General features: G+C 39.0%; 1 protein-coding gene across 1 annotated transcript in view; it reads right to left on the reverse strand.

The window, feature by feature from the left end:
* PTPN23 (protein tyrosine phosphatase non-receptor type 23) overlaps positions 1–11,385 on the reverse strand; it is a 338,041-nt gene extending 326,656 nt beyond the window's left edge. The window contains exon 1 of the mRNA XM_053713701.1: positions 11,225–11,385. Coding sequence (XP_053569676.1) covers positions 11,225–11,308 — 84 coding nt within the window. The 5' untranslated portion in view covers positions 11,309–11,385. The remainder of the gene's footprint in view (positions 1–11,224) is intronic.
* Between the last annotated feature and the right edge of the window lie 1,025 nt (positions 11,386–12,410).

Consider the following 12,410-nt stretch of genomic DNA (forward strand, 5'->3'; position numbering starts at 1 on the left):
GACCGGCCTCCATATTAAACAAATTGTAGGGGCCACTGTTTAAACACCCTTAGTTGTCTCTCTAGCTTCCAGAGGCCCTAGGGAGTGGCAAAATGAATACAATCTAGGAGCCAGCAAGTCCGTTGGGGAATCAGCCGCACACTTCTATGGGACAGAACAGGACGTTGTAAATAGATATATAGAGAATAATGAAAAAGTAAGAGCCTCAGGTACAATAGTCTATAAAATGGCGACTTTAAAGGTCCATTATACACCCAAAGAAATATAGGCTACTTAAATAAAGCACCAACAGAAGATAAAGTTTGTAATTGACAAGTATTAACAATTTTGCTGCTAAATCTCCTAAAAATGATTATAAAGTTTGTAATCCTCTCAGTGAATGAGAATACGAACGTAACCCACTGTTTACATCTCACTCCCCCCTCTGTCCTCCCGGTACAAGAGGAATATTTCACTCACAGCTCTGTGAAACATTATCCTGAGATGTTTTACAGAGCTGTGTGTGAAATATCAGAGTCAAAAGTAGATTGTGTTTTTATTCCATTCAAACAGCCAATATCTGCATAAGCAATTCTCTGGCGATGTCAGCCTTCGATTAGTTTTGAGAATCATTTGTATCTCACAATTTATGGGATATTTGCATAATGTATACATCTCTTACAGAAATGTCACTGAGATCTTATGTGTATAGCAGATAAATGATGGATTTTACTATCCATTAATGCCTCAGCAACATCCAGAGCTCCGCCCCCTGCAGCTACTCCCACTCTTCTGCCTCCTCATAAATATTCATATTGTATTATCTGTAAAGCAGGGGGCGGAGCTCTGGATGTTGCCGAGGTGCAGAAACGGCTGGCTTAGGGGAAACTTTCTTCTACAGCATTTGGCTACCACTATACTTAGGGTGAATAAACTTTGCTGGTAACAGTCTGTTATTAATTGTCATTAATGGATAGTAAAATCCATCATTTATCTGCTATACACATAAGATCTCAGTGACATTTCTGTAAGAGATGTATACATTATGCAAATATCCCATACATTGTGAGATACAAATGATTCTCAAAACTAAGCGAAGGCCGACATCGCCAGAGAATTGCTTATGCAGATATTGGCTGTTTGAATGGAATAAAAACACAATCTACTTTTGACTCTGATATTTCACACACAGCTCTGTAAAACATCTCAGGATCATGTTTCACAGAGCTGTGAGTGAAATATTCCTCTTGTTTCTACAGAAAGCTTACCGGGAGGACAGAGGGGAGAGTGAGATCGTGCCCAGTGTAAACAGTCAGGGAGAAACGCTGGGGATTTGTGACAGCCTTATCTATTACACAGACAGCCCCAGCATGGCTGTAAAAGACACTAGATAGGGAGTGAAGAAAAAGCCTGGCTCTAAAGCTAGTGGAGATTACGTTCGTATTCTCATTCACTGAGAGGATTACAAACTTTATAATCATTTTTAGGAGAGTTTGCAGCAAAATTGCTAATACTTGTCAATTACAAACTATATCTTCTGTTGGTGCTTTATTTAAGTAGCCTATATTTGTTTGAGTGTATAATGGCCCTTTAAGGACAAGTGAATACAGTCGATTTGCACGATAACAAGACAATGCAATAGCACTTAGTCTGAACTTTCTATAAATAGATTTTTTTCTGACAAATTTCAATTGTCTATTTCCACTTCCCCTGTATCATGTGACAGCTAGGGCTGCAACTAACGATTATTTTCATAATCTATTAGTTGGCCGATTATTTTTTCAATTGATCGATTCATCGGATAAAAAAAAAAAAAAAATTATTTAAAGGGACAGTCTACACCAACATTTGTATTGTTTAAAAAGATAATAATCCCTTTATTACTCATTCTCCTGTTTTGCATAACCAACACTGTTACATAATAAGTTTTTTAGCTCTGGGATTACCATGTAGCTAAGTCTCTGCTCAATGCCCCCTTATCTCAGTTCTTTTGACAGACTTGAAATTTAGCCTATCAGTAGTGACTCATACATAACTCCACGGGAGTGAGCAAATGCACTGAGATAAGAGGCGGCCTTCAACAATTTAGACATCAGTTAGAGCTTACCTAGGTTTAATTTCCAACAAAAAATACCAAGAGAACATAAGTTTGATGACTAAAGTAAATTGGAAAGTTGTTTAAATTGCATGCCTTATCTGCATAGTATATATACTTATGCTGATGAAGGGGTTGTGAACCCCGAAAACATTCCATTAAATTGGTTTTTTGAAGAAGTCCTGAGAGTGCATTCTCTTGTTTTTTATTTGATGCTGTATCATTGCACCCAGGCGAGTTGTCTATCGGTGGGCTGAACTGGAAATCATATATATATATATATATATATATATATATATATATATATATATATATATATATATATATATATATATATATATATATATATATATATATATATATATATATATATATATATATATATATATATATACACACATACATGATTTTTTTTATCAAACAAAGCAGTAAATAGTTATAAACATCACGTGGGGGAATCTTTTTAGTAAAGTGTTCTTATTGACTTTGCAGATGTATCCTGTTTTTTCCCCAACTTAAAAATAAAATGTATATTATCTACCTATCTGTCCCACTCCCTATGTTACTGAAACCTTAACTTTACCCACAAAATGCTTTAGCATGCCACCATTCTGCCCATCAATAACAATGTGGTGCATATTCACCCGGCAGGCGCATCACAGTCACAGCAATTAGGCTCACCCTTTAGAGTCGGAGCTGCAAGTATGACGGATCTGGGCTGGACCAGCTTCAGAGCGAGTAATGTTTCACACACTGTTCCCGGCCTGGCAAAGCTCACTATTGCCGGAAGCAATGTGCTGTGTCAGCGTAGAGAGAAGGCAGATAGCGCACGTCGGGCAGCTCCAGCCATCAGAGCGCACACACCCAAGCACCTGACTCATGACTATTGGTCACAATCCGTCTGTCGTCAGAGCAAAGCAACACCGGTCAGAATTATGAGTTATCCGTTTGTATAGGAAGCAGTTGGCGCGATAGCTGTATGTGGCAGGGGTAAATGTAAAACACGCGGTTAAAAAGACAGACACTATTCAGTGTGGCGGTAGCCAGGGGAGCACCCGGGAATTGCGAGGGAAGCGAAGGAACAACTCTATAATTCAGTGGTGTGACTAAACAGATAGGATTTCTTACAACCAACTAATCGACCACCAACTAATTGATAATAAAAATCATTGACGATTTTCATTATCGATTTTATTGATTAGTTGTTTCAGCCCTAGTGACAGCCATAAGCCGATCATAAACATATATTCTGTGAATTCTTGCACATGCTCAGTAGGAGCTGGTGACTCAAAAAGTGTTAATATAAAAATACAGAGCAGCAATTTTAAAGTAATTTGCAATTAAATGTGCACAATCTAAATCATGAAAGTTTAATTTTGACTTGAGTGTCCCTTTAAACTTAGACAACAATGTAAAAACAAGGTTAAAGATACAGTAAAGTCAAAACTAAACTGTCATGATTCAGATAGGGCATGCAATTTTAAACAACTTTCCAATTGACTTATCATTAAATTTGCTTTGTTCCCTTGGTGGTATTTTTGAAAAGCTAAACCTAGCTAGGCTCAAACTGATTTCTAAACCATTGAAAACCGCCTCCTAGCTCAGAGCATTTTGAAAAATTTTCACAGTTAGACAGTGTTAGTTCATGTGTGTCATATAGATAACATTGTGCTCACTCCCGTGAAGTTATTTAGGAGTCTTCACTGCATGTCTGTCAAAAGCACTTGGATAAAGAAGCTGTCCGCAGAGGCTTAGATACAAGGTAATCACAGAGGTAAAAAGTATATTAATATAACTGTGTTGGTTATGCAAAAACAGGGAATGGGTAATAAAGTGATTATCTATCATTTTAAACAAGATAAAATGTTGGTGTAGACTGTCCCTTTAATAACGCATTGCTTTTGTCTATAACCCTCTACATAATAACGGCATGTGCAGTGATTTCTTTTTTTGTGACTCTGTGGGTAAAGTTAAGTTTAATGAAAACTATTTATTCTACATCCTGTCCCAGCATAAGGTCTCACTGTTACACACAGGGGCACATTTTGTACTCTTTTCTAAGATACTGGTCCCAAGTCAGATTCCGCAGCACTTTGAGGTCTTCTAGTTGTCCCCTGATTACTGCTAATGCAACAGCCTGAAGCACATCTGACCTCCTGCAGTCCACAACCTATAATAAATCACAAATGACACGCTTCTTCCAGCTCGCTGCACTACCTGCAATCAGTTACATCATCATGCTCAGGACAAAATGAAATATACAACAAACATTAAAAAGGATTGGGTTTATTTCTCTATAGTTGGCTATAGAGGAGGGATTCAGCTATACTATAATCGCATTTGTAAGATGTCCGTCGGTGTCACTAGTTGCGCAAGCATCGGCAAACGAATGTTGGCAGCGCGAGGCAGCCAACAGAACGTTGGCTGTGCACGCAGCCAAAAGAATTCACCTGGATGCAGCGAAGCACCATGCCATTTTCAGAAAACAACGGGATGCAGCGAAGGCAAACGGAGCATTACAAAAAAACTAAAAAAAGCCCGCAATAAGTATTTTTTTAAAAAAAAACCTAACCATCAGCAATAAAAAAAAAAAAAAACTAAAGCGCCTGTACGAACTATTAAAAAAAAAATAAAACTTACTGTGGACCAGATAAAATGCCACACACGTAGAGCAGGTAAAGTTCAAAGGCCAGCCTTTGACAGCCTGATGAAACGACCTTAGGGTTGAGAAACGTGTTGCTGTACGATCCACCTTGTTGTTTTTAACATTTCTCTGGTCCCAATAAAATTGTTGGCCTTTGAACTTTACCTGCTCTATGTGTGTGGCATTTTATCTGGTCCTTGTAACTGCTCTCATACTTTGCCGGAATACTAGCACTGTGATTGGCTACTCACCAGACGGCTCCTACTGTGATGTCAGACCCTCTGCCGACTGGCTGCTGCTACCTACGCGAGGGTTCCTGTTGTCAACGTCTGTCGGGCGACTAAAGGTCCCGTCCTGCTCGGTTAGGCACACTGTTGTGCCGCATCTTATGTGAGTACCCTCCTGCAAGAGCATGTTTGTGACTTGCCTGTCCGTTTCTGTCCACGATACTGTCCCATAAGGCGCCTCTATCGTCTGTGTTCACAGGGTATCCCTGCAGCAAAAGTGACAGCATAACTCAGTATCCACCTTGAAGACCCTGTTTTCACAAAAACAGTCTGCAGAGAACTTCACAAACCCAACATCCATGGAAGAGCTGCAATTGCTAAACCTTGAATCACAGAGACCAAAACTAAACTGCAAATAAGAAAGTGTCAAGATCATAAAACCAGGAAAGCTGAAGATTGAAAACAAGTAAGATGGTCCGATGAGTCATCATTTACATTATTGCCAACAGCAGGTCTGTTTTAGGTATGGAGAACCCTAAGGAAGTGTACAACTCGGACTGTCTAGTTCTATCTGTCAAACATGGGGGTGGATCTGTGATGATTTGGACAGCCATACCTTGGTACTTAGCTGGCCCCATCATTACCCTAAATCCTGGCAAACCTTGGCACTCCAGATGTTTCAGAACTACACTTCCCATGATGCTTGACTGGACTGCAGAGTGCCTAAGCTTCATGGAAAATGTAGTTCTAAAACATTTGGAGTGCCAAGGTTCGCCAAAACTGCCCTAAATGGTTGAGTTACTGCCAGCAAGTACTTGGACACGGTCCAAATGTAGTTTCCCAACAATGATACAATTTTTCAATATGATAATGCGCCCATACACATAGCCAAAATAGCTCAGTCTTGGTTTGAGGAGCACTAAGATGAACGTCAACATCTACACTGGCCAACTCCAGTGCCTAAATTTGAATATCATCACACCACTGTGAGCAGTTTTGGAGAGCAGATTCCTTCCTGCAACATCTCTGAAGCAATTGACAGATGTTCTGATAGACAAATGGTACAACATTCCACTGGAGACTATTCAAAAGCTGTATGCATTAAATGATCCATACAAAACAACAAAGCCAACACCCACACTTCTGAGGAGCTCACTAAACAGACCACTATATGTATATGCACGCAAACAAAAGCCAATGTGTTAAACATCTATATCGCTATATGGATGTGCACGCAAAGCAGACGCGCACTGAAGAAGCAAGGTGTGCAAACAACCCGACACATACTAAATAACGCGCGTGAAAATATAAACACGCTCAAAATAACTGAAGCGCGCTACAAAAAAGTAAAACATAGGGTGAATTTAAAATGTAAGGTTCCTGCAGCCCAAAATCCCATAGTTCCCTTGCTATGATGTACAACACTAAGTGTACCTACTGAAAGCCTATAGGCTACCTGAGTGCCTACATAAGTGTTAACTACATACTTACCTAATAAACACCCACACTACTGGACTTACCATCTGCAGAAAAAAACTGCTTCCAGTAGATATCCAATCCAGTGCTGTACAGCAGAGGATTTTAGCATGTGGACTATAACGACGTTTCAACATGAGGAGGCTAGGGACAGGTCTCACGACACCTGTGAGAGGCCTGTGACTAACTCCCATTGGGTGTAATTATGCCACTACCCGATACTCTATGAACTTCCCTCTGTCCAAAAAGTAGCTTCCTGTGGAGAAAATGGGCCTCAAATCTGTTTGAGGATCTCTCTCACAGAAGAACATCTGCAGCATCTTTCTTCTTCATCTTCCTACTGCAGAGGCAAATATAAGACTGCTTTACCAGTGAGGTGGGAGGGTTTAAGGGCTTTTGGCGTTTTGGGAAAGGGGCATTGCTCAAAGGAACGTCTTACATTCAGCCCGGGAAAGTCTAGGGGGTGGGGTTGAAAAAAAAAATCCCCAAATGACAATCATCAATGTTCTGCTGCTTTACAGCGTATTTCTCTTCAAACAGTGCTTCACTCTGGCTGCACTGTGTTAAGGAAAAGCAATTTTATGATAGCTTTCAATTTAGGTCTGTTATCATAGTTACCAAATTTATCGAAGTTCTCTTGGTATCATTTGTTGAAAAGCTTACCTAGGTAGGCTCAGGATCAACAATGCACTACTGGGAACAAGCTGCTGATTGGTAGCTGCACACGTCATTGGCTCACCAGATGTGATCAGCTAGCTCCCAGTAGTGCATTGCTGCTCTGGAGTTGACTTTAACTGTTTGTTTAATCTATTTGCAGGGGTTAAACACACAGAAATGCAAACAATAGTGTAATAATATGCCCTAACAAATCACAACATGCTTAGTATGCACTTTAAAGTCTTAAACATGATACAAATATTTTTGTATGAAAACTGTTAGAGAGGAAACATGATGTAATACGTTTTTCTGCAGCCTTGTAATAAATTAACAGAGAGATAATAATAAGAATATTTATATATGGAGAATAACCCAAAAAGTTACAAACAAGGGATACAATTCTAAAAGCCAGTGGCTCCCTGGCCCTTGGGTTTATCGAGCCCTGTTTTGAATGTGTTAAGACTTTTTTTGCTGCTTATGTTTTTCAATAGCCAAATTTCACCCACCACTTGTCTTATTGTGAGGAGCCAATCAGGACTGGTTACTGGAATAGAGATGGAATAAAAATATGTATTGTTTTGCAGTTCCTTATTGGAAATCTCTGCTGTAACCAATTAGAGACAGGTATGTTGCAGGGTTAGGCTCGTGACGCCTTCATAGGAGTCTACTGTTCACTGGCTGACAGAAAAAAATAATAAATTGTCAAAATAAAAACAACATTATGAAACATCCTTTTTTATAGGGGATAGGGAACTTATTTGGGTATCATGTCCCTTTAGTGTTCATCTGAGCTCTTCTAGATATCAAAATGTCATACCAGTTTGAATGAAAAGGTTGTTATTAGTATAAACAAATAGTTCCAGGATCTCTAAAGTGTAAAGAAAATGACTTTCAGAGGCCACATATTCCAACTAATCTGGTTTTTACTTGTGTGGTCTGTCAGGCAGGTCTGCTCTGTCATGGTGCCAGAAAATGAAGAAGTTGGAAAAAAGCACTATGTATTGGGAACGAAGCTTGGATCAGCCACCTCTCGATCACAAACCAGAAAATAAAGACCTAGGCCTCTAGTTATCAAAGTCTGGCAGACCTGATCCGACAGTGCAGATCAGGTCCGCCAGACTTCGCTGAATACGGCGAGCAATATCTCTCATATGAAAATATCTCTCAGATGATTTTTTTTTACTACTCATTATTGAGTTAAATTGATTATCAAAATAGTGCTATGCCTCCAGAAATACTACTTGTTCTTTTACCAAATAAATCAGGTTTAAACTACTCCATGAGATAATTCATTCCCTCATTTTGTCATGCTTTGACTACTGCAATCTACTTCTAAATGGCCTTTCCAAAGACCGCCTCTCCCCCTTCAATCTATTATGAATGCTTCAGCTAGACTCATCCACCTAAGTCGCCCATCTACATCAGCTGCTCCGCTCTGCCAGTCTCTACGCTGGCTCCCTATACATTCCAGAATACAATTTAAAGTATTAACGCTAACCTATAAAGCACTTAACAGCCTCACTAGTCACTACTGACTATATGTCCTCTCTAATCTCCAAATACTCCCCGACACATCCTCTTTTATCAACACCTGACCTATGTCTCTCTAATCCTATTATCTCTATGTCCCTCTACCATCTCCAAGACTTTTCACAAGCTACTCCTGTCCTCTGGAACTCGCTACATCAGAGTATCTCCAACCTTGTATAGCTCCAGACACTTCTTGAGAACAGAGGCTTACCATCTCTTCACTGTTCTTCATCCTACCCAAAATAAATCTTCAACTGCCTTCACTCAATGCTGCAACTACAAACCATGAAACAATCAATCTCAAATCTTATGTCTCTTCGCCCTCAACCTGTAGACTAAGCTCTTCTGAGCAGGGCTCTCTTCCTCCTGTGCTAGATCTGTTTTTGGATCTCATCACAAACCCTTGTCATTATATACCCATCTCTTTGTACCCAGCGTTATGGAATTTTGCGGTACTAAAATAATCGAAGATAATCTACCTTAATGCAAAATTTAGTTAATCCTGGTACAGTAGCTTTGCTTTCTCTAATGGTTTTCATTGGGTCAACATTGAAAAGGGTATTTCTTTCACAATGAAATATAGCAAAAAGTGATAGACTAATTTATTTCAAATTTTCGGGGTTTGTAGAGATTGCAAAATACAAGTCAAAGTGCTAAATTCACTGAGCCATTCCAGTTGAGAGTATCTGAAAAACAGGATTTAATAAACTACTATACAGACTTAACATAGAACCATTTGAATAACTTAAAGTGATTGTAAAGTTGTGCTATTATAAATACGCAGTTAGTGTCCTTTTGTAAAATAAATATTAGTTTAATTCATTGTTTTGTATATTTTAGTAGGCGATCAAATTTATTACCTTTTAAACATTGGATTCATATTGTCACATATTCCACACAGGCTCTGTGTAATTTTTTTTTTGTCTTATGACGTTTTGTTTATTATCCAGTTGATTAATTTTCCTTTAGGGAGCGCACCTAAAGTCATGACGTAGGGAGGAGGTGGGACTGCTCTCTACTATAATAATATCTTTGAGCAGAAAGTCGCCAAGGGGAGGAATGAGGCAGGGTAAGCTAAAAATGTTTTAACATTGCAATATCATATTTAGATTAAAATATCACATAAAAAAAAAAAACAACAACAGCGTCTATGCGCATAGACGGATGGGTTTCATATATGCAATCAGAGAAAACAACGCAACTTTACAATTACTTTAACTCACTATGAAAAACGGAAGAAAAGAATCACAGTTCCTACATTTACTAAATTTTAAGCAAACTTTTCAAGCCTCTTACCTTTCACTGAACATATATGATATAATGTAGAATCCTACCTATGGCCCCAAAGCCACAATGCTTTTGTTTCTGTCTATTTTTGCAAGCTGAATATTCCATAAGTCTGAGACAGTGATGTTTTTTTTTTAGCCATTTAATCTTGTAATAACAAAAAATCCAGTATAAAAATGCAGAATAGAATAAATGGGGCAAACACAGAAGTTATGAGTGTTTTTTTCTGGGTTTGTATGACAGAACAAGTAAACCATTGCACCATATTGCCAAGCAGATACTGGCACTTGTCTTGACCAAACCAATGGCACAAATCTAGATGAAACATTCTTCATATCACATATTTGAGGAGATTAGTAGTATGCATTTCCTAACATTTGCTTACTTGTCCTATAAGCGGAAAAACTCAAACTATGGCCCATCACATACTGTAGTTTGGACACTCTCATCCAGAATAATGTCTTCATATTCAGGAGACATAAAAAAAAAACACCACCTGGAAACTGGTATGAGGAAGGAAGATACTAAAAATATACATTGTATTAAAAAACAATTATAATAGATAAAGACATTTAAAGGAGAGATGGTAATCTGTTAGAAACTTCCAACAAGTAATTTGTAAAAAGAAATGTATTAGCAGCAGTGACATTCAACAACATGCATGTGCAAAAAGCAGTGGCAAATAATGTAAAGGAATTTGAAGAAAGCCTGGGATATGCACATGGCAGTGCTATGAATGACTAGATGTGCCTCTGCAATCTGAATTATCTTTTCCACTGAACTCTCATACATTTACCATCTTTTGTCAGTCTCATCTATTTCTATGTCTTTCCCCCTTGCCCCAATGTCTTCCTGTGTTAGCTCCCCTGCCCCAACGTCTCCCTGCGGTAATCCCTCCTGACCAAAAGTCTCCTGTCCCTGCATTAACTCCCTTTGCACCAATGTTTCCTGAGTTAGTCCCCCTTTGCCCCAATGTCTCCCAGCCTTATCCCCCCCCCCCCCCTTGCCCCAATGTCTCTGTGCGTTAACCCCCCTTGCCCTAATGGTTCCCTGACCTGGCCTCTCTTTCTCAGTGATACTGTCCAGTCACCTTCCCCAGTGTCTCTTTACGAGTCCCCTGACCTGGTACCTCTCTCTTAGTGCCACTGCCCCAATGCCTGTAACTCGCCTTGGCTTCATTCCCTATAGTTTATCTGCCCATTGTTTACTATCTGTCACTTTTGCCCATTCTCTTCTTTTTTCAGTTCAGTTTATTCCCAGGCTCTCTCTAACTTTTACTCACATTCCCTCTGTCCCTGATCTGGTATATCTCTCATGCCAGTCTCTTACCTGTTTCACGGCCTGGTTGAACCCGAACTCCCCGGGCTCTTTGAGGTCCAGCCAAATCATGGGCATACGGGGTACGGCCTCCATGCTGGCGAGCACAGGCCAAGCTTCCTGCTGAAAGCTGCGTCACGGGCACCGAACCTACCGACCCCACCCGGAAATAGCGTCACTGTCACGGGGAGCCTGGAGAGATCTGGGAAGTGGAGTTTTGTTCGTCAGGTGACTTCAGTGGATGCAATCAACCAACAGCAGCACTCAGATGTGTCAAATGACATCAAAAGAATTCTGGGCCTTGTAGTACAAATTATTTTGCTTCCTGACGTCACCAATACCATCTGCACACGCGCAAAGGAGAGCTGTCACATGAAAGTGATGTCACCCAAATATTTCACTCATAGTTACTGATAACGTCTAGATACAATGTAGCTTTTTTAAAAATGTATCTAATAAATATAGCTAAATAATTCTCATCTCATCCTCCTAGACCCCGTCTCTCCATTAAAAAAACAATCTTTCAGCTAAAACCCAATGAAAAATACATTTTCTTCCTACGTGTATATGATGCTTGTCTTTAGAACTTTATATATATCATAAAGTGTTTATGCTTATGTGAACACGAATCCATTCAAATAATGAGATAAACGTATATTATCATTCAAATGATGTTCAGAATATTTTATTCAAGAGATGCAATTTTCCTAATACAGGATCAACAGGAGATAATTCTACTTTCTCTAAACTGTATACATACTTGGAGACAATGAAGATAATAAAGAGTAACTGTATAAATAAAGTAAACTTTCTATAAGTGTATTGGAGTCCAATTTTGAAACAAATTATCATTTTTAAAATCAGCCCTAACAGCTTTAGCTTCTTATGCTATACTCTATAACTTTGTATGCAAATATATGCTAATTAGCATGGGCAGTAAATTATTTATTTTTTCCAATAAAGTTTACCAACCTATATATGCTGTACTATTATTTATTTTTAATTAACATGGTCAGTATTTATTTGTATTTTTAAGTTGGCAATCCTACATGGATGTCTGTGGCACCTTCTTAAAATCATACATGAGAGCTAGCTCACACTCACTTTTTAATGTATGTTCTTGTGGTGAATACATCATGGGTTTTTTTCTCTGTGGGAGTTGTCACTGTCAGCCAATCAGTTGTGCACAAACATCCAC

The sequence above is a fragment of the Bombina bombina genome, chromosome 5, assembly GCF_027579735.1.
Source record: "Bombina bombina isolate aBomBom1 chromosome 5, aBomBom1.pri, whole genome shotgun sequence".
NCBI classification, from domain to species: domain Eukaryota; kingdom Metazoa; phylum Chordata; class Amphibia; order Anura; family Bombinatoridae; genus Bombina; species Bombina bombina.